Here is a 24,096-nt window from a genome sequence, read left to right as displayed (position 1 = left end):
TGACAGAGTTACCTAACAAAGCCATACTCAGAAGATAGCCCATGTGTTATGCAACACGTGACTGTCATTGGTGACAAGCAAGGAGTCACTTGTGCCATTTTCAGTGTTTTCCTGCCAGGTTTACAGGTATCTGTCCTTCATATCCACCATTACCATTTTGAGAGGTTGCATGACTTTTTTTAATGATGTTTGGATTCCCTTCTGATTTGCTCTTGCATATATTCTACAATTATTCTTTTCATGATTGGTGTGGAGATGACAAAATCTTTATAAAGCTATAACAATTTTCTTTAAATCAATATGAATTTAACTTCAATTTCTTGTAAAAACCATCTACATCCCCAGGTTTTCTCCACTTCAAACAGTTTTGGTCAGTAATTAATTTCCTACAATGCATACATATTAACTTAGAATTATACTTATTTCTAGACATTTGTATTTTAAATCTTGAAGTAAAATAATGGGTAGAATCCAAAGTTTCAGAAATGCATGTTTTTATATTTTACCATATATTCACATTTACAAGAAGTCTTTATAACGCTAAAAGGCTGTAAGTTACCATTTCCTTTCCTTCAACCTGAATTCTTCCCTTCAGCATTTCTTTGAGAGAAAAAATAGTAAAATTAGTGAGTGGAGGTCCCTGTAAAATTTTCTTTCATAGCAAGTGTTCCTGAAATCAGGTGCCTGACTTTATGAGATTCTGAGTAACTTTGTTTTTTAACAATAAGAGTTTTATAAAAATGGATAGTAAAGAACTGGAAAAAGCCCATAGCAGCTTTAGTATTTACAAATGACTGACCTAATGATTATTTCACATCTTGAAAACAGAGTTACACGTGCAAAACGGATTTGAAATATGAAAGTTTGCTTAAGCCTTACACACTTGACTACTAAGTTTTAACAAAATGGCAATCTTATCTTGACAATGACATCAATCTAGTTTATGAGATGTGAAATTATCATTCCTTAGACTCAGAAAGTTAAGGTAGAACAGGATGGCCGTGGTTTACATGAGGTTTCCTGGAGACATGCTAAGTGTGTATGTCCATTAGACATTACTGTGGAAATGCAGAGTTCACATTGTGATCTTGCTTTGAAGATTTGGAGGAAAAATCTGAGCTAGAAATATTTTTGAGGGGATTTCTCAGCCTAGAGGTGATATTTAATGCAGAGAATATCTAAGATCATCAACAGAATGATAGTAGACAAAAAATAATCCAAAAAATTGGTCTAGGGTCCTCCAAAGTTTATGGCTTTCTCCAGTTTTATAGAATAAATAATTTACAGAAAAATTGTGAGCTGCAATACTTGTTGGGATGCCTATCAGCTCTGAGACATGGCTTGAGAAGGAATCTCTGACAGGATTAACATGGCCACCAGAGTAAGAATAGTGGAGAGTAAATATTAGAAAGTGTGCCCAGGTTAAAAACCACTGTCCTTCTCTAAATGCTTTGGTCATTAAGACATGAGATCATCCCAAGTTTACAAAAGTGTTGTCTAAAATGAAAATCATGTCATCATGATTAGCTGATTTACTTAGTTCCCCTGAAAATTATGTATAAGAATGAAATGCCTTTGTAAGAGTTGTTCTTACAATTTACCAAAGTTTGAAAACAGTGTGCTGTTTTACATACCCAGTTTCCAAAAGAAGTTTGAACTCTTGGAACACTTGATTTATTGTATGTATTATTTCCCATTTTAATCTTGAGTGCAATGCATAATGGTTTTGGAATATTTTTGGTTTTTACTTGAAACCATGCCTTGTTTAAAGTATAAAACATTTAAAAGATTGAATATAAAAAATGAACTGTACATTTTTACAATCTAAGAATATTTTCTAAATATGAGGTAGTCAGGGGAATGTGATTAGTCAATGATGTCTTTGATGTCCTGCCCCACCACAGACCAATAGGGTCAACGCTGTGACTGGGCACACATCAAAGATTCACACCTGACTCACAGCTATGGGGTTTGTTAAAACCTCGTGGAAAGTTTCTTTTGATGAACAAGATATAATGATCAGAAAAAAAAAAAAAAAGGGTGATGATATGTTTTTCCAACCATAGATGTACTCGACTCTCTCCTATTTAACCTCCTCATACCTGACTTCTAATCACTTTTCCTGGTGGGTGTCCTTCCATCTCCCTAACGCCCCCTCTCACAGGGATGCCTCCTCCCAAGCTCCAGAAACTCTGACCCTCACACTGCTGGAAGGAGCCCATGAATTGCTGGTCAATATCACTCACCCTCTACACTCCATGCTGCATGTGCTTCTTCCAACAAGACCTAGAGAAGCACTGACGGCTAAATACCTGTCACCTGCCGCTTTCCCAGAGGTTGAACCTCCATCCACTCCCACTGCACAAATGAATCTTAAATGGTTGATATCATCTTCCAACCCCGGCCCTAAACGTATAGGCAAATCACAATTTTGGGGCATTAGTGTATCAGAAGGAAAGAAAACATAGAAGTAATGGAGACCAAAGTAGGTGAAGAATCTTTAGGAGAGAGCATTTAATTTTTTCAAAATGAAAAAAATATATATATTGTCTTTCTTTTCTGGCTGATGCGCTTAGCTGTAGCTTGCTGAAGTGGCCAAGCAGGAGAGATTTAACCAGAGGTGACGTGTCCAGTCACCAGCATAGAGAAATCTTCTGTGTCACCAACCACACATAGGGCCTTCTGGTAGACCTCGTGCAACGCCCTCCATGTTAATATTCATCGGAATACGGATAATTAGGCGAGTCAGCTAAACTGGAAAGGGAAAAAAATGTGCACACTCTGAATGGCAATGACTCCGTTGCTACCAGGTAGCACAGTGATTTCTAGGAAGCTGCCACCAGTATAGGTGTTAAGAAGTCCATTTTCTGACTGCTCTAGAATCTGTGTTTCTTAGTTTAATGAACATGACTTTATTATATCTGTAGTTTCAAAATAAAGAATCATTTAATTCTATTCCTCTGCCTGGAACTGAACACATAAAACACACAAAGGCAAATGTTCCAACTTATTTCTCTACACCTGTCCATAGAGCAAAGAGATATTCTGACATTTTCTATTTCAAATTCTCAGTAAAAACAGGAACTCATTCTGCTTTACCTTGAAGAGGAATAAGCAGACATATGCTCATCAGTAACAGACAATTTTGAGTGTAACAATTATCCTGGTAACATTTATATTTTATTTTATTTTTTACATATTACTTATTACGTGCCTATCATATGCAACACACTTGGTAAGATTCAGAAATGTAAATTTTTGTTTTTGATATAGATTCCAATATCCAAAGAGCTATAATGCAGAAACCATTTTGCACAGATAAATGACTGCTCACATGTACAGTTACAATTTGTTAATTAGGGAATTGAGCCTATCCTTTGTGATTACACCAAGAGCAAACACTCGGAAGCTGGCAAGTGGTTTACTCCAGATGATATTTGAGTTCTACAAAATAGCACTAGTGATTGATTTTATGATCTCAGAAAACATAAATTGCTTGTAAAAATTTCTAATGCTTGCCACTTTTCCTTTTCTTTTTATCATTTCCTTTTTCATTTGGTATTTTCCTCTAAATAAAAAAAATACTACTAATAATATCTACCAAATTTTGAGTACTTATGATGTACCATTGTGTTTGTTTTATTCACATATTATCTCATCATCTCTATTACTTGTTAAAATCTCCACTGCCATCAGGAACATAACTTCTTTTTTCCCTCATTTTGTGAGTGACCTTCTATGAATCCTAGAACCTTAGAACATAGAGGAACAGTAAACGTCTGTTATTGGTCATAAATTATCTCCAACAATGGTGCTTTTGCATCTGTACCCTTCATTTGATTTCAAAATTTCTTTATTCTTTGCACTGAGATCTCCATATTGCAGAACATCAAGGCCAAGCCCTCCTATTTGCTCCACTAAGACTGACTTGTGGAGGAAAATGCAGTGTTTGGGTCATGGGAAAACATGCAAAGAAAGGCACAAAAAAGCTTTGAAATGATTAAAAATACTTAATTGACAGGATCTGGCAAGCAATTCCATGTGAAGTAGGTGGGAATTGGAACCTGGCTCACAAGGTTGATGGAACTGCCTTTGATCTGGTAAGAAATTTAGCAGGTTGGGAAGAACATCATATAAGCACAAATTTGGAAACATCTAATGTGACCACATGGGCACTATCCGCAGTATGTACACTAGACAGTAGTACAAATGGCAGGCCTACATGGAAGGTGCAGATTCAGCAATGATCTTGGCTGCTCTGCAGAGTTCCATGGAGTCATGAGAGCAGAGAGACAGGTTGACCACACTGACCCCGGGCCACTCTCCCTGCCAGAGAACAGGGCTCTGGAGTGAATCCAGGAGGAGAGGCCCAGAAAGCTCCTGTCTCACCTCTGTCTCACATTGGCCTCTGTGCCCCTAGTGTGGAGGTCACTCTCAACACCCATCCTACATTCCTCCTCTGAAAATAAATTAGGACACCCATCACCAAAATTACTTACATATCAAGGGTCAAATATCGTATATTTCTGTCTAGGTCATCTATGGCTTTCATGTCCTCTGAAGTCAACTGGAATTCAAAGACCTATCAAAGTAATAGAAAACTTTAATTATTTTTAGATTACATCATTGCCAACTGGGAACCACCAAGTATGTCAGACAGTAGGGTGCAGAGACAATACTTAAAAGATCGATACGTTTCCAAAATTTGTGAAAGACCTCTCTAAACATTCAAGTGGTCAATGAAAACCAGACGAAAAATAAACAATAATCCATTCCCAGATAAAATATTTTGAAAATGCACAACACTGCAGACAAAGAGACTATCTCAAAAGATGCTGAAGAAGAAACAGAGCTGACATTGTGCACATATGATAGGGTCATGTACCTAGAAGACCCACAAGAATCTAGAGGCAAATTTTGTAATGTCTAGTGTAATTTAGTAGGTTTGATGAATAACATTGAATATCTATCTCTCCAATGAGCAGGTATAATAGGAAAAAATAGTTTTCAACATGACTCAAGCCAATAATTGTCTAAATACTAACGATTTCACATTCAAAAGGCATGGGTACTCAACTGTGTAAATTTGGGAGACTCTAAATATCAAAAAGATGTCACTCTTTCTAACTCATACAATCAAGTAAGTGTACAAATTCATAGGGAAACTGAAAGAGTGATACAGAAAATAAGAGAAAGAAAGAGTAAAAAATGATTCCTCAAGAATCTAGAACTAGAAATACCATTTGACTCAGCCATCCCATTACTGGGTATATACTCAAAGGATTATAAATCATGCCAATATAAAGACACATGCACACGTGTGTTTATTGTGGCACTATTCACAATAGCAAAGACTTGGAATCAACCCAAATGTCCATCAGTGACAGACTAGATTAAGAAAATGTGGCACATATACACCATGGAATACTATGCAGCCATAAAAATGGATGAGTTCGTGTCCTTTGTAGGGACATGGATGCAGCTGGAAACCATCATTCTCAGCAAACTATTGCAAGAGCAGAAAACCAAACACCACATGTTCTCACTCATAGGTGGGAATTGAACAATGAGATCACTTGGACACAGGAAGGGGAACATCACACACAGGAGCCTATTGTGGGTTGGGGGGAGGGGGGAGAGAGAGCATTAGGAGATATACCTAATGTAAATGATGAGTTAATGAGTGCAGCACACTAACATGGCACATGTATACATATGTAACAAACCTGCACGTTGTGCACATGTCCCCTAGAACTTAAAGTATAATAAAAATAAATGACAACCATGTAGCACTTGATGAATCTAGGTAAGCGCATTTGTTGCATTATTCTTGTAGTATTTCTATACATTAGAAAGTCCACAAAACAAAAATGAAAAGCGATCAAAAACTATTGAAAGTATCAGTAATTACTAGGCGCAGTGGCTCTCGTCTGTAATCCTAGCACTTTGGGAGGCCGATGCAGGAGGTTTGCCTGAGTTCAGGAGTTCGAGAACAGCTTGGGCAACACAGTGAAACCCCATCTCTACTAAAATACAAAAAATTAGCTGGGTATTGCAGTGTGCGCCTGTAGTCCCAGCTACTCGGGAGGCTGAGGCAGGAGAACTGCTTGAACCCAGGAGGCAGAGGTTGCAGTTAGCCGAGATTGTGCCACTGCACTCAACCCTGGGTGACGCAGCGAGACCCCATCTCCAAAAAAAAAGAAAATATTAACAGCAATGGAGAAAGTTATGAAATTAATGATATATTTGTTAAAAGATAATTTATTAATAAGTAGTGGGAAATTCATATGATCATGGATTGGAAATCTCAATATTGTCAAAGATTCGGTTCTCTCCACATTGATCTGCAGGCTTATTACAATGTCAACAAGAGATCAAAACATTTACTTGCTTGTGGAAGTTAATGAGATGATTCAAAATTTTAAATACATTAGTCAAGAATAGCTAAGATATTATTAAATAAATGAAGAAGTTAGAAAATTATTTGTAACATACTGGAAGTGAAACTTACTTTTTAACATTATAGTACAGAAAAGTAAATAACTGAACTGAAGATGGAAGACAGGCCAGATAATTGTTCATGGAAATTTCATATATGTTACAGGTAAAAAAAAAATCAAGTTATGTGAGCAAATATGAACTTTTCAATAAATGTCGGTGGGAAATTTTGCTAAAAATTCAAAAATTAGATATGCATGTTTGGATCCTTATTTCATATAGTATTTAAAAAGTCAATCCCATTAGAATTAACTAAATTTATAAGGAAAGAATGTTAACAATTTTGTAAGATAACACAGTAAAATATTGTGATAGTCTCAATATAGGATAAGACACAAAATTCACCAACCACAAGAAAGAGGCATGAAAAATGAGTCTAAATGAAGGATAGAAACTTCTATCTGTCAAAACACAACCACAGAGAATATGACAACACAGGTAAAATTTGGGAGATGTTATTTCAAGAATAAATTCAAGTCTCTAAAGAATTAATATCCAGAATAAATACATATATGTGTATGGTTTCTAATTAATCTAAAATATATATTAAATAACACATGTCATGTATTATATAAATCTATATATACTAGATGAATTAGAGAACATACACATATATATAAATACTGATAACTTCCACAGTCTTTCATAACTTTCATTTTTGTTTTGTGAATTTTCTAATGTATAAAAATAATTTTTAAATCATTTAATAAATGCCATTACCTAGATACATCAATTGTTTCATTGTTGTCATTTTTTACTCTCTCTTATTCTCTGTATCACTATTTCAGAGTATCCTATAGATTTTTTCACTTATTTAACTTAATGTTTTAGCAAATAGTGACATATACACATATACATGATATATGTCATATGTATGACGTAAGTTTTATAATATATATCATACATGATGCATATTTTATATACCTATATGATTAATGAGAAAATATATATATATGTATGTATTCTGGATGTTAATTCTTTAGAGACTTGGATGAATTCTTGAGAATATATGAAATAATATATCAATTTATATATATTCATACATATACCTATTGATATTATTTTACACATCTCATCTAAATGATAGATTAATTAGGAACTGCCCTCTATAGTCACATGTCCCTGTACCCACTTGCTTGGTTCTATGAATTTCCAGTTCCTTCCAATAAGAGGTAACAATAAGAGGTGGTGTGTATTTCCCCACCCCTTGAGTCTGACCTATCCTATAACTTGCATTAGGTGATAGAATTTCCCAGAAGCGATGGTTGGCAGCTCTGAGCCTAGACATGAAAAGGCTTTGCACGTGTCCACTCACTGCCTTGGGGTCGTGCCCGGTTCCGAGACGAACCCTGGGCTGGATGACTGGAGGATAAAGAACTGCATGGGAGAAGGGGGCGCTCAGACAGGTGCCCCATGGACATCCTGAAGCAGAGCTGCCTCACTGCCCTGCATGCACATGAGAGCCCGGCCAGGAACAGAAGGACTGGACTGAGTTCAGGCTGAGCCGAGGCTAATTTTCTAACCATGGAATCTTGAGCTCAATAAATGCTTTTGCATTAAGCCTTTGTGTTAACTGGGTTTGTCTTATAACCTGAGGTGTTGGAATAAATATGGTCTCCTACACACAAAAATAAAGATGAACAACCACCTCATAAAAAAAAAAGGCAGAGTTAAACACACAATTCACAAAGACAAAATTCTAAGAGAATAAATATAAGGAATTTATACTACATAAATATACAAAAAAATTCACGATGATTTGGAGACTAAAAAACATCTAATCAAACACTTCATTACAGAAAATTAAAAAAAAGACATATCCCTAGCAGATGGATATGGATAGCTCTGACTTAACGCTAATTCAAATCTCTGGTTTTGATGCCATCCTATTTCTCTCCATCTGTGTTGCCTCTCCTGTGTCAGAGTAGAAGAAATCCTTGTGATGTACACAAAGAGTCCATGCATAGGAAATACAGGGAAATGGAGCTGGCCCAAGGGTATCCTGAGAGCCTTACAAGAAGCACACGTGTGAACGACACTGTGCAGCAGCCCTGAGGCCCACAGCCCGGCTCCTCACCTTCATGTTCTCTCTGATCCGCTGCTCAGTGTAGCTCTTGGCCAGAACCACAACCCCACGCTGCAGCTGGTAGCGCAGGGCAATCAGGGCTGGGGTTTGCTTGTGCTTTTTTGCCAAGGCACAAAGGACTGGGTCCTCCAAGAGAACCGGGGAGTTCTGGTCCACCCTGGAAGGAAAGGCAGAAATGCTGAAGCCCTAAGGCTGGGGATACAGTTTGTTAGGAGGCTCCCTAAACAGACTAAGGCATCCACTCTGCACCAGAGCTGCTCAAGTGAGGCCCCTGAACAGCAACCTCAACATCACCTGGGATCTTGTCAGAAATGCAAATTCTTCCCTCATCCCAAGTCAGCTGTCAGTGAACTCCAGGAAACAGCACGATCTGATTCATTGTTTTTTTTTAGCAAACCAGTGTTTTAGGTAAACTTCCTGTATCTCTTATTACCATTGTTTTTCTCGATGGGATCCCAGAGCACTAAAGGCCACCAGAACAATGTCTTTTGACTTGCAGAAATCCAGCAGTTTTCTCTGGTTGAAGTAAGGATGACATTCCACCTGCAGATGAGCAAGATGGAAAAGCATCAGATAATCCAAAAGTTATATTAATATTAAAATCACCAAAGTAAAAGAAGCCGAATAATATAGAGCATTAAATTTGAACTGAGAGTATTTGCCAAAAAATGATGTTTTACATACAACTTAATTTTATATCCCTCTCTCCTAAGAAAATCGAAATGCTATTTCTGAGCAAAACCAACCTCTACGAACCCTATCCTAGTTTCTCAATAACTCCGACCACTAGAAGGAGACACGGCCAATTTCAGAGCTGGGATAAGGTAAGATTCTTTGAGCCTTAGGCATCAAATTGTGCCAGAAATCAAGAATTTGGTCAAAGACTCATGAAAGCATGTCTAAAAGAAAAAAGAACTGATTTCCTAATTGATATCAAAAATGCATACATATATATGTATGTTTTCTAATTCATCTGACATATAACATGCATATCATATATGCCATCTATGATATATATATATATAAAATAGATGAACTAGAAAATATACATATACACATAAATACTGATAACTTTCATAGTCTTTCATTACTTTTCCTTTTTGTACGATGGATTTGTATGGTGACATCCCAAATGTCACCAGTGGGTTTCCTATGAAACAAGTGCTTTGTCTTTTATACTTGCCCTCATGAGTCTTTGATCCAATTCTTCTTTTAGATAGATAGATAGATAGATAGATAGATAGATAGATAGATATACTGAATAGATGTGAGCATTAAAAATAAGTAAAATGAATTAAAAATCACAGCAGAAAAATCCATGAGTCTATAGTAATTAGTGTGAGAATGAAAAAATGAACATTTGTCTACTCTGATGGTGGTCATTACAGCAATTACATTCACAATACATTGCTAATTGAAGGAAGAAGTTAATTTTTACCCTGACTTAGAGGAATAATAGTATATTATTTTTACTTGCTGAGAAATTACTTTTAGTTAAATGTCAGGTAAGAACAGTTAAACAAGTGGTTGAAATTGTAAATGATTATGTAAAAACACCAAGGAAATAACAAATGAGAAATAACAAAGAGGAAAACAGAAATACAATACAAAAAAGTTCAAATCACTGATGTATACTCAATCATAGGTGAAAATGTGTCATGGGAATATGACTACTTCTGTTGAGAATTAGCTCCCAGCAGATTACTAGCAACTGTTCAAGAGAAAACATATATTAAAACAATAGATGTGACCATTGTTAGCTTAACCAAGTTTTTAAAACTAGCTTCACCACTAGTGGGGTATTCTGTGATTGTATGCAGTCTCGTGTGGTGCAGTTTGAAAAACATGGCATGATAAAAACATTTTCTTGCCCCAAAGATTTAAGCCAATGTAATAAAATACTCACATCTAATGTTTACTTTACAGAAACTTTCAACAACTGGGAAAAACAAGTTAACTGATATCAAAATACAACAATATAAAAACAATTGAATTCTGGTTAAAAAAAGAAGAGCCACAAAAGATATTTTGATTAAACAATGGAAAATTCAAATATGGACTGGATACCAAATGACATGAGAGCGCTGTAGATGATGTTCTTAGATACAGTAATGGCACTGTAACTGGGAGAATATCTTCATTCCTGTGACATGTTTGGAGAGGTCTCCAGGGGTCAATTGGCATCTTTACAATTTACCTTGAAGAAGTTCTAGAAACATTATATGTATTTATGCAGATATACTCCATATAACGTTGCAAAATGTTAGTAATTTTGAATACAAATGGTAACATGGGTCTCCAGTATTATCTTTACCAAATTTTTGGAAAGTTTGAAAATTACCATAATAAAAATTGGGGAACTACTAATATTAAAATAACATTAATTTCTCAATGCTTTTATTAAATTATCATGGCACCATATCACTATACGAAATTCATAAATTTTATGCATTTATGTATTTCCACTGTTGATCTTTACTCATTGACTCTAAGTTTTTAAAAATGAAATAAAACAAAAAAGTGTAAGTTACTGGGAAAAGTGTAGTGACTTTAATGCTGAAATGTGTATAAGATTTGGGGCAGTCAATTTGATCAAAGAGGCCTGGAATCAACAATCAGAGCTCCGGGATAAGATGGAATTATCTCTAGGCTATGAAAGAACCATGCATAGAACAGATATGTTTAAGCAGCTGATTGCATGACAGACTCCAAAGAACAGCAGCCGACTAGGAGCGGGGCAGTCATTGGTCAGCTCGATGTTCTGCTAAATATTTCTCAGTGTTGATTTCATCCACTGTGAACAGATATCTCTGTAAACAGGTCATTTTCTCTTTCTACCATGGATGACCTTCATTGTCTGCAGATAATTTTTAGTGTATCTATGCCCTTGGTCAAGAAGTATGAAAGCAGAGATACCAAGAGGCACTGAGACATCTGAACTCCATGGAAATCCCTAGTATTTCTCTTCTCTTACTCTCTCTCTCTCTCCTTATGTACTGTACATTCCGTCTTTTCATGGCTTCATATCTATGCACACTTCCATCCAAATCACCTTCACCCATCCACTCTCGGTCATCTTTCATAGCTTAGGGGTAAGTCCACCTTTCCCTGAAACTAATTGGCAATCCTTGGCCTCCTTGATCAAACTGACTTTCCCTAAATATAACTCACAATTCAGCATCAAAGTTACAACACCTTTTCGTAAGACTTTTCTAAGCCGGGTACAAGTAAGAGCCCTCTATGCCCTTCGAGACAGAGGCTTTGCTCTCTAGAATCTTCTCTTTTACAAAGATCAGTGGGACTAAATGAATGGATACTTGGCCAATAGGACAGAAAGAGGGGCATGAAGAGCAGAAAGGAGAGGAGGCTGAGGGCGCTCACCTGGTTGCAGACAGGTTTGTACTTGAGCCCTGGCTTATTAAGGATCATTTCCAGCTGCCTGCGGTTGAAGTTGGACACCCCGATGGACTTGGCCAATCCTGCATCTTTACATTTCTCCATGGCCTGGGAAAAAGCAATTGTGAGGTATCATTTATGTAGTCGACTGAAGATCAAGATAAATGTAACACAGAACTGTGAAAGCAACAACTGTGTAGATATGACAATCAACTAGCTAGCCATGATTCCTAAAAGGGAGAAAATAAATGAGAAAATTGGGGAGGAAGATAATGATTGCAAGAATTTCTGTTTCCTCCTTAGGAAACTGGAGAGTCTAGTGCACAGGCAAGGAAAGAAATCCCAGTCCTCCTTACCCCCAACCCTTCTCCTCCACTTCTCTCTTTTGTATGCTGTCATTTCTTTTTCCTTACTGCTTACAAAAACTACCTTTGTAAAACTCCTAAATTTTTGATCCAATGGTGCATTTTCCATTCTTGTACTTGGAAGATAGGAACCAGATGTCTCCTATCTCATCTTTCTTATCTGTGCTCTCCTCCAAGCACTCACCTCCCATGTAGCACAGAGATCCACTGTGTCAAATAGTACTTTCCCATTTTCATCTTTGGGGATCATCTCCTCACCTGGCTGAAGTAGAAGCAGTGAATTTAGTGATGTCACAAATCAATTTCTCCACATAAATTTCCCCACACATAGCCATGCTCTGAGGTACATTTAAGGACACTAATCCTCCGTGACGTAGGTGATGCAATGCTCCAGAGAGTGATACATATAAAGTGTGCTACATATGAAGGTATAAGGAATGTCTTCAGGAGACAGGCTTCTTCTAATCTCTTATAACTATTATATGTATAAATAAATACCATCTTTCTCGTTGCTAATGGAGTGCCATCATGACTTACATTACTTTCTTCTGCTCCTATAATTTTCTCTGTGGCAATACCTCTCTTCAGCTGCAAAAGACCTTAATATTCAGGAATAATGGATAGTACTTTTGACCCAGATGCCACTATCAGAGTTCTTTATCTCCCTGAACATATGATGTTCCATGGACAGGACCATGAACCAATCATGGTCAATAGAGGTGTTTTCAAGGCTAGTTTGGAAGTTGAGAGATGCACAGGAGCTCATGGTAATGACCATGAGCCTGAAATTGCTCCAAAGCCATAAATACCACCAATGAAAAAGTCTGGAACAAATACTTAAAAAGCCTTTTGTAATAAAGCAGAGATAAGGATGGAGAAAGGATTTATTTTTAGAGATTTTGTCAAATTCTTAATGTAGCCATGGCTTTGACTTTCATATCTAACTCACCCTTGCATTAACTAGCCTAAGGAGATTTCCGTAACCTTAAAACAAAAGTTACGAATGACACAAGAATTCATCGCTAAGCAAGAATAAAAACTCAATGTGAAAAGAGAGGATGCAGAAGCAACAGTTTCCCATGAAGATTTGTAGTTTAAGAGACTCCAGGACTGAGTTCTTGCCCCTTGAAAGGAGTCAAGAGGATGGAAACTCATTGTGCACCCTATGTGCAACAGCTTTTCTGGACACCACAACTTCATGAAACTCTGTGTCTGTGAACGTTCCAAGAGGTGAACTCAGGAGTCATAACTAAGAACTTGTACCTTCAAGGAGATGATTGTCATTTCCTTAAGTTTTTAAAGCAGACGGTTTGAGGATTCTGCACTCTCTTTTCTTGTAGACATGCATCACGGAAGTACAGATTCAAAATGTATTCAACAGAAAAGGGATTAGGAGTTATGTTTAGGGCTCTTCTTCCACATTATAATACCTATGTCCTCCTAAGAAAATGCTTAGTTCAAATATCCATGAAAACAACATTTATGATGACAACAAGGGTGAAATCAATTTGATCGCAAAGCTGCCTACCTTTAGAGACACTGGAGAATGAATAAGATAGAGGTCAACATAGTCCAATTGAAGATTTTTCAGTGACCTTTCCAAGGCTGGTCGGACCAACTCTGGTCGATGGGAATTGCACCAAAGCTGCAGAGGTGAGAGAAAGGAAGTTGTGCAATGAAAACTTGAGCCAATTTTACTAGTTTGCTCGACCTAATATTTAGACATTTTCTACTACTTCAAAACTAATGATCACAGGCAAAATTATTCTCTCTCTTCTTGTGATGCCTTTTGTTCTGCCGTATCCTGATGAACTTTGTAATATGTTGGATATATAGTTAGTACATATACTGAATGAAAGAGTGAAATTACTCCAAAGGTAAAAGTTGTTATCAAATCATAAGCATACCCATTATCTGAATTATCTTTGGTATGTTTTACAACTCATGTTAGTAGTGTAATTCACCAATTCAGCCCAATGGGCAAGAATAAGTACCTCTGTGGTTTAGAAACTGAGGAGGCAAATACAGTTTTTAATATGCTAACTTGGGCTGGATGCAATTTAAAACAATGTAGGTATCATTGTTTTATACGCACAGAGCTCTCTTACTTTGCTTTCTCTCTCTTTCTCTGATCAAGATGATAATGGAAACTCAGAATCCTAACAAATGTAAGAAATTCACCCAGGAGGTAAGACATAACATAATTTGATTATGGTTATATATATATATATATATATATAAGGTTATCTCTGATTCTATAGTCTATGTTAAACCATAGTGATCTGTGCTGACCTCAAAGAGTAAAGGGACTTTGAAGTCATGAGTTGGAACACTGCGAAGATGAGAAAGTCATCTTCATTTTCTGCCTTTGATTTTATTTTTCATACATGAATAATTGTGAATAAATTGAAATGAATAAGCACAATTCACCCTCAACTATGGATCTAGTCATAGAATTGCCACCTCCACACAATCACCATAAATGCATGTACACACAAGCTCATCATAGGCACAGTACCTTTGAAGTGTAGAATATGTCTTCTCTCTTCACAGTGCCGTCTGCAATCTTGCTTCGGATGGCCAGTCCAACGTACTCCTCATTATTGTAAGCATATGCACAATCAACATGACGGAACCCAACATCTATCGCCAGTTTGGTGGCCTCTAGAGCTTTATCTTTAGGAACCTAGGGGAGCAACCAAAGGTAGTATTTTCTGACTGATGTGCCTTAGAGTTAGTTCAGGCACAAGCAGCAACGTTTACAAAAATCACCTTTTCCTCCTTTCTTGGATGAGTTCTGTCTATGGAATCATAAGCCCATCCCAGTCTGTCTGGGTCTTTCCTGGTTAGTAATAAAAGTTGGGCATAGCAGGAACTTCTGCAGTCCCAGAAAATCACTGCTTGACCAGTAGCTTAGAAGTGTCCCTAAAACAACTTCAGGTTCAGTGATTTTTTGGCAAAATTAACAGGCCGCAACCTCTAGTTATAGATATAATCTTAATTATTTTTAGTATGATGAAATTAACATGAGGAAATAGCCACATGGAAGGAATTATGAAGGAATGCAGTGTAAGCTCCTGCGATTCCTCTCCCACCCTGTTGCTGCACAGAACACACTGACTTTATCCAGCATCATATTTTTTCAATGTATGTGAACTGTTGTCAACAAGAGATGCTCTCTACATACTCCATTACTAAGATTTTGTCTGGGACTGCTTACGTTGACTCACTCTGCCTAGCAGACACAACGCCCAAAAGAAAGCAGGTGCATAGAAACTCCGCAGTTTACATAAACTGTTACGTAGAACCACCATTCTTATCAGCTAGGAAATAGTGAGGAATCCACCTTATCTGATACCAGCAGGTTTATACTGGAAATAGGCCTGTCTGTGGATAGCAGTCTATTATGTTAAGTCTTTTCTACCCAGTCTTTGGCCATTCTGTCTGCATGAGAGAACCAAATACTAGGAGTAAAGATGTATACACCAAGGATATTGATTTGTATAAGAAATAGACTGCAGGGAGTAAGTGATTAGCAAAATGGGGTTCAGCTCCATAAATTCAAGGCAACTCTTTTAGGAAACATATGATTGCAGTGAAATTTATAATTATTGACTTATTTAACAAATGTGGATACAGATTTGAAAGTATATCTTTTACATGACAAAAGCAGAAACAAAGCCAACTATTTTCCCATCTTGAAAGTATTTCAGAGGCTTTCTTTTTCCCATGAAATTACAAGGAACTAGGTACAGGGTCTCACATCCCACTCCTCATATCATCCTTGATCCTTTCTTTGCTGTGCGAGCACTCAAAGGCTCACCGAGGCCGGAGCTTCAGTGGTGTTCTCATCTCTATCTCCTCTCCGTGCCAATTTATATTAAAGTAAACCACTCCTGTCAATGGTCTTCAAAATGTCCCTTTGTAAATCCTTATATCGTATAGATGAGAAATGAGAGACTCAAATTTTATATAACTAGTCCCTATTCACACACATTGTATTCCCACGACAGTCTTGAGATACAAGTTTTCCTCCAGTGTAGAAATAGCTAAGTCTAGAAAATAAAATCTATTCCATTAATTTTCTCGTCAGAGAAACAAGAAATTTCTCTGTTACAGTATTTGTATACAAATTTGACCCATATTAACAAAGACAAAGAATTTAAACTGTCCTTGTTAGGTTTTACTTTTTTTTTTTTTTCTTAAAATGAGGATATTTTATCGTTTCAGGTAATTTTCCCAGAGCTGAGAGTAGTACATGGGAAATTCTCTTTAGTCCAGCTCTAGTATTACAGTTTGGTGCACGATGCTGCCCAACAGATCAGTGATACTCTCCCAACAGATTTCATGCAACCCGTCTCCACTAACTTTTGCCATAAAGATTCCTCTGAATTGTGTCTTTTTGGAAGAAGTAAATATCTGTTCAACTATACAAAGAAACAGAGAAACCACTCCCATTGCAATCAATCTTCAAGAGAGGGAGTAGACAGGCCATGTTCGTTCTGCGGAGTTTTATAGACTCTGACAGGCTGTGAAATAAACATAAACAGAAGACAAAACAGTGCCCCAAATAAGCAGTAGATGACCCTGTGACCAGACTGCATTGCAGAACAAAGACTGACGTTTAAAGGGGAGTCATGCAGGTAACTTGGGAACACAAGCCTGACAACCTGGTCAGCTTCCACTTATTCTAGCTTCCACTTACTCTAGCTCCTTTGAACTCTCAACACTAAAAATATTATTATTACCTCTACAGGCGCATAGGTGCCAAATCCCAGGACGGGCATGAAGTGGCCATCATTCAGCTTCACACGCTGATGTTTCGAATCCATTTCTGTCACTGGCCTGGTTGGCAAATGTTTCTTTCTTCGTCCCTCACAGGTTATAAGAGCAATTAGCTGGCAACGCCCCTGGAGATACTGTCTGTGGGTTAACCAATGGCATGTGAGAGGAGGGACAGAGGCAGTCTTACACAGGCAGTGATAAAAATGGAATCCAGTTCAACTGTTTCTTATCTAAGAAAATTCATAAGTAAATTATCAGGTGGGCATGATACACTCATTAATTTCTCTCAGAAGTATTTTTGCTGTTCCAAATCTCTATATATATGATATAATTATTCAAAGAGATTTGTAGAACAAATGGTGACTTTACATAAGACTACAGAAAAGGAGCTACTAAGCTCTTTTTGGTTTGTGCCATGATGATGTTTCTTCTGTATCTTACAGCATTTGAAATGACTAGTTTTCATTTTTCTCTCTCACACACACACAATTTAAAGGAATGACTAATGAGCACTTCTTTAAAATATTGCCCTCAATTAAAAATTAAAGTTAAAATTTTAAAATGTGTTATTTTTTTCATCAGCAAGTTTATTGTTTCTTTCTTATTAACCTTATGAGAGAAATATCCCTTCCTGATCAAATTGCAGTCCTGATAAAGTTGTAATCCTGATGTGGGTGTAAATAAAAAATAAAATTTGATGTGGTTTTATTGGAGGATTTCTTATTAACGGCGTTTGGACTTTGGATATACTTTGTAATATGCAAACTGTGCCTTATTTTATTTATCTTATCCAGCCAGTTTTATGAGTTACTATCAAAAAGTAACAAGCCAAACACCTGATAACTATTAGATATACTTTCTAATATTGTTAAACATTATTCATAAGGAAAAACTGGTAACTAATGACATATAAACTGGTGAATAATCCTCACATGGGATAATTTTTACTTCATTCTCCCTTTGGAGGGCAGGTTAGAACATGAATGTGGTTTGCATGATCCATGATTCACATCTTGGAGTAGTCACAACTTGCAGTGCCGTGATTGCTTCTATTTATTTCTTTATAAAACAAACAGAAATTGAAACATAAGTAAATTGTTATACATTGACATAAATGTAATATTATAAAGATATTGAAATTTTTCAACAAGATGGTGGATTATAAGACTCCCATATGACTCATAGAAACATCAGAAAGTATCTAAAATTGACTGAAATAAAGTTATTTATTTATGGAGTAGCTCAGTAGCTCAGTAGAGATTCAGGGTGACTATACACATACAGATGTTACAGGCAAAAGACTAGGGGAAGAGACATGCAATAGTCCATCTAAGTCATTGAGAGAAACTGGGATGTGAAATTTTTTAATAGTAAGTGATTCAAAAGCCATTGGTTATTTGGGGAAAAATAAAATGGCAAAAACAATCCATGTAGGTGCATGTTCAGAAACAAATTAAGAAGGCCTTGAGGTTTTATATAGGGCTGATGCCTTGACTGAGAACCTGACACACATATGAGTTGATGACTGTCATGACAGAACAAATCTATATACAGTAAAAAAGATGTTTTATTTTTTTCAAATGCCCAGTTAAATAAAATAACAAGGCATACAGGCCGGGCACGATGGCTCATGCCTGTAATCCCAGCACTTTGGGAGGACAAGGAGGGCAGATCACGAGGTCAGGAGAAGGAGACCATCCTGGCTAACATGGTGGAACGCCATCTCTACTAAAATCCAAAAGAAAATAAAAACAGCTGGACGTGGTGGTGAGCACCTGTAGTCCCAGCTACTCAGGATTCCCCTGCTAAAGCAGGGGAATCACTTGAAACCAGGAGGCAGAGGTTGCAGTGAGCCGAGATGGCACCACTGTACTCCAGCCTGGTGACAGAGCAAGACTCCAGCTCAAAAAAATAAAACAAGATAACAAGGCATACAAAGAAACAAGAAATCACAGTCCATTATGAGAAAGAAAATAAATCAGTAGAAATCATTCCTGAAGAATCACAGGTATTAAAATTAGTAGAGAAGCATTTAAACAACTGTCTTAAATATGCTAAAATTGCTAAGGAAAACTATGGATTAAGAACTACAGAAAATCTGGGGAAAAAAAGAAAATCTAAATATAGTCATAACACAGAAACTATAAAAAAGAAAAGGAAACGAATTGGAGGGAGAATACAATCATCAAAACTTTTTCAAATTGGTTAAAGACAAGAATCTACAAATTCAGGCAACTTAAAGAACTGCATATAGCATAAACTCAAAGAGACTCAGACCTGTATGTGTTATCATCCAACTCTAAAAGCCAGACAAAGAGATAATCTTTACATAGCAAGAGATTTTGGGAAGCTGAGGTGGGTGGATCACCTGAGGTCAGGAGTTTGAGACCAGCCTGGATAACATGGTGAAACCCTATTTCTACTAAAAATACAAAAAATTAGCTGGGCATGGGGGCACACATCTGTAATTCCAGCTACTCGGGAGGCTAAGCCAGGAAAATAGCTTAAATCCGGGAGGCGGAGGTTGCAGTGAGTCGAGATTGCACCATCGCACTCCAGTTTGCGCAACAAAAGCAAAACTCTATCTAAAACAAAAACAACAACAAAAATAAAAAGCAGGAGAGAAAGATGATGCAAGGGTGCAAGGGATCCTGGACAAGATAATCCACAGATTTCTTATGAGAGTCTTTGGAGGATATAGTAGGTGATATATTTAATGTGATCAATAAAGAAATAATTTTACCCAATAATTCCATACTTGGCAAAAAAAAATTATTCCAACTTTTTTAAAATTTTTTTTTGAGATGGAGTTTTGCTCTGTCACCAGGTTGGAGTGCAGTGGTGTGATCTCAGCTCATTGCAATCTCCGCCTCCCGGGTTCAAGCAATTATCCTGCCTGAGCCTCCTGAGTAGCTGGGACTATAGGCAGGCACAACCACACCCAGCTAATTTTGGTATTTTTAGTAGAGATGGGGTTTCACCACAGTGGCCAGGATGGTTCAATCTCTTGACCTCATGATTCCCCACATTGGCCTCCCAGTGTGCTGGGATTACAGGCATTAGCCACCGCACCCAGCCAAATTATTTCTTAAAAATTAGAAAGTTATTAAGACTATGTGATGTAAAAGCTGAAGGAGTTCATTGCCATTAGAACTGCTCTACAAGAAATGCTAAAGAGAGTAATTCGCTTTGAAATGAAAGAATTTCAGACAGCAACATGAAGTCATATAGAGGTATAAAGACCTCTCGTAAAGGTAGGTGTAAGAAAAATGTGGAAACACATATTTGTGAAAGTTTGCTTTTTACTGTCATTTTCTTCAAGATTTACATTACAAATGTGTACGAATAAGAATACATTTCTGTTAACATGTACACCACATATAAAGTTGTAATTAGTGACATCAATAATGTGAAGTGGAAACGTAGCTGTGGAAAAGTAGAGTTTTTGTAAGGAATTGAAGTTCACATTGATTTCAATGTGGATGGTATAACTATAGGATGCAGTATGTCATTTCAATGGTAACCACAAAGAAAATAATTACAGATTATGCACAACATAAATTAAAAAGGGAATACAAATTTCAGCAAAAAATCATAGCAACCCCAAAATATTGTTAGTTGAGTATATAAAGAACAAAAAGCTGAAGACATAAACTTCTTTCTTACATACAAAATCCAATCAGTTTATCTCAAGAATCTCCAAAGCCTTATCAGGTTTAGAAGCAACTTAAATGTCTAAAATGCAAAGATGTATCTGAGATCCAAGACAAATTTCTACCAGTTATGAGCAGGTAAAATCAAAAACAAGTTATTTACTTTCAAATGACAAAGGTTTTATAGGCAGCGGTTGAACAATCTCATTTCAAAAGGGAAATATCAGTTGAAAGAGAAGAAGAGACTTCATGCAAGTTGTAAACCCAACAGGGCAGAAATTAAATCTTAAACTTGCAAAATCATCTTCCGTGACCCTATATTCTTCATTCTGGGCACACTGGTGCCAGGGGTAGGCTTCTGGGGCTTTGGGCAGCACTGTACCTGTGGCTTTGCAGGGTGCAGCCCACATGGCTGCTCTCACAGTTTGGAGTTTAATGCCCCTGGCTTTAAACGCTGAAGTTGTAAGCAGCTGATAGATTTATAATTCTGGAATTCTTAGGGGTGAGGCCTTTCTCCCACAGCTTCGTTACACAATGCACCTATGGGGTCCCTCTGCAGAGCTCCAGCCACACATTATTGCTCAACACTGCCTAAATGAAAGCTCTATGTTGGGGCTCCAGCCCTGGAACAGGTTTCTTTCTGGGCATCCAGGATTCCTGACACGTTGTGTGAAATCTAGGTGGCAAGTGCCAAGCCTCAACCACTCTTATGCTCCAGAGAGCTCAGGCTCAAAGCTCCCTCTTCTATTTTCACTCTCTGCTCATCATTTCTCCAGTGACCAAGTGTGTGTCATGCACCTTGCCAAGGCTCAAGGGGTACCTTGTACACGGGGGCTTCTGCCTGACCAATGTGGGTCGTGGAGTCGACAAGAACTAAAACTTTCCACAGCTTGTATACAATCGGGGGGAAAGAAACTGATCTCAGGAGACCACGGGAATTCTCAGTCCTGTAGGTGAGGGAGAGGGGGAGGAACATGAGGAAAGGAAGATGGAAAGAGGGAGGAAAGCAGATGGAAGATGGAAGACCGGGGAGGAAAGAAGTGGGATGTCCTTGAGTCATACATAAAGAACACTCATGTGCCTCAAGTAAATAACTGATCCTAATTTCTTCTCTCTATCTTTTTTCCTAAACAAGTGTTACAGTTTGCAAAGAACTCCAAATAGTTTCTCAACAAATATATATTGATATGACACTTTAAACAAAATGATGTTTGCCAGCACTGCTTGTCCTGAGATTTCCTGTTTGGTTGACTCAATTCTCTGGGGTGAAGACGATCTTTGTGAAGAAGAAGGAGTACGCTTGAGTCTCACAGAGGTTTGTGGGTGAAGTCATGTCTGTGAGAGGCTGTGGAAACTCACAGTTTGCTGCATTGCTGTGGAAAATGGTGGGACGCCCAAAGCCGTGCAGGAGGAAAAAGGAAGAGCTGGGAGGCTGTGGAGGAGGCTGTGGAGGAGGCTGTGGAGGAGGCTGAGGTACCGCGGATGCCCTGGAGAAAATTGTGGGGAAAAGAGAGAGATGCCTAAAGCCACATGTAGGAAGTTTTAATTATGACATTAGATGAAATTTCACAACCCATGAAATTTAAAGTAAATTCCACATTGCTCAGTTTTTTCATAGAGTGAACTCTGAAGAAACAACTGTGTCACCGTGTTCACTCTGGATGAGTGACGATTCCACCAAGCACTTTTTGAGATGCCTGCCTCTTCTGCACTGTTTGTTATTTTACTATTTCTCAATACTATTGTTCACCCCTGCAATCTACTGGAGTTGAGGTAGTCAGAGTGACTCAGCAGCTTGCACACCTTCTGACCACTCCTGGATAGGTCAACAGCAGGGGAGGTTGTAAAGAGAAAATTATTCATTTTTATAGTTGTTTTGATTAGTATAAAACAAAGTGAGAAAAACCTATTTCTGAATGGTTGAAACTCCATGTGATATGGACAGGAGACAGGGAAATACTGGGTAGAAGAGGGTGATTTCCCAGCAAAGGCTCCACCCTCCAGCCTGGATACCTGTGCCCCTAAATGAGAACAGGCATTTCAGTTTTCACACTCCTAAAATTTGCCTTTTGGCCCACCACGCCTCCAGTCTGCCCCTATGTAAACCCCCAAACCTAAGATCCAGGGCAGACCAGCAGGTGAGGAGACAAGGAGGCAGCCAGATGGATGGCAAACAATGACACGGAGAAAGAGAGAACAGGAGGGACATTGGACACTGAAAGGAGTTTGGCCTTGGAGGATTGGAGAAGAGTCCGGCCACTGGGCAGCCTGACTCCATGGGAAGATCACCTTCCTACTCCTTTCCCCCATTCCGACTCCCCATCCATCTTGTTGAGAGCTGCCTCCACCACTCAATAAAATCTTGCACTCATCCTTAGAGCCCACATGTGATCCGACTCTTCTGGGATGCCTGGCAAGAGCTTGGGATAGAGAAAGCTGACACACTGGCCCTCTGCCTTTGAGATAAGTCAGAGAGTCCATGGAGCTGCAGTCTCAAGCCGTCTGCAGATGGCAAAGCTGAAAGAGCTTTGTAACACTGTGGTTGCAGGCACCCACACCTAGACGCTATCATGGAGCCAGAGACCAAAGCGCTTGCCTTGACCTATGCACCTGCCCATCTCCATTCTCCCCCTCCCTCAAGGAGTTTGAACAGGTGACCCACACCCCTGTCACAAGTCCTGCAAGGGGAATCAGGAAACTGTCTCATTTCACATACAAATCTGTTAGCACCATATCAAGAAGTCTAAGGAATGGTAAGCTCTGGGGGTCGCCCAGGAGCATCTGTAACTTCTCTCATCTTTTCCCTGACTCTTCTTCCTCTGTGTATTGATGTCATCCTCAGGCTGGGTGGAGGCTGCTGCAGCAATTTTAGAACTCCCAGGGAAACAGGACAAGAGCCACTTGAAGAAGAGGGGCAGCTGCATCTTACAAGCTTCTTCTAGATGTGAGAGAAACCTTCTCAGAAGCCTGCAGCACAGTCCCTCTCATGTGGCATTGGCTAGGGCAGGGTTGCAGCACTCTTCCCACTGTAGCTCATGCCAAGGGCAAGGGAATAAACATGACTGACCTTAGCAAAGCTTTTCTAGTAAAATGCATGTTGGTGATAATACAATCCTAACCCCTAAAACCATAATGAAAAATTGATATTTTCAAAAAGTTAGATATTTGCAACCTTGCTTATACCTCAAAATAGCTTTGCAAGTTTTTAAAGAACTGGAAATAAATCCAAGTCTTAAATGTAAGACCTGAGACTATTAAGTGCTAGAAGAAAATCTAAGGAAAATTTATTGTGGCAAAAATTTCCTAAGTAGGT

The 24,096-nt window shown here is 38.1% G+C and overlaps 1 protein-coding gene and 1 non-coding gene across 2 annotated transcripts; one reads left to right on the top strand and one right to left on the bottom strand.

Annotated features, from left to right (window-relative positions):
• Nucleotides 1–477: 477 nt before the first annotated feature.
• Nucleotides 478–22,217, bottom strand: LOC105490781 (aldo-keto reductase family 1 member C1-like). The gene is made up of 11 exons (XM_011756688.3): nt 22,143–22,217; nt 18,063–18,189; nt 17,094–17,268; nt 14,864–15,031; nt 13,874–13,990; nt 12,530–12,607; nt 11,966–12,088; nt 9,018–9,127; nt 8,576–8,741; nt 4,500–4,582; nt 478–2,754 (listed from the first exon to the last, which is right to left on the bottom strand). The coding sequence occupies exons 3-11, from the start codon at nt 17,175–17,177 to the stop codon at nt 2,712–2,714; spliced, it is 972 nt and encodes a 323-aa protein (XP_011754990.2). The 5' UTR covers nt 17,178–17,268; nt 18,063–18,189; nt 22,143–22,217; the 3' UTR covers nt 478–2,711.
• Nucleotides 18,056–18,188, top strand: LOC112428210 (U8 small nucleolar RNA). Its single transcript, XR_003020159.2, has one exon. It is a non-coding gene; the product is annotated as a U8 small nucleolar RNA (small nucleolar RNA).
• Nucleotides 22,218–24,096: the final 1,879 nt, after the last annotated feature.

This window comes from Macaca nemestrina, chromosome 9 (assembly GCF_043159975.1).
Source record: "Macaca nemestrina isolate mMacNem1 chromosome 9, mMacNem.hap1, whole genome shotgun sequence".
NCBI lineage: Eukaryota > Metazoa > Chordata > Mammalia > Primates > Cercopithecidae > Macaca > Macaca nemestrina.
Note: the sequence above shows the minus strand (reverse complement) of the source record. Positions and strands in the feature narration are given on the sequence as shown.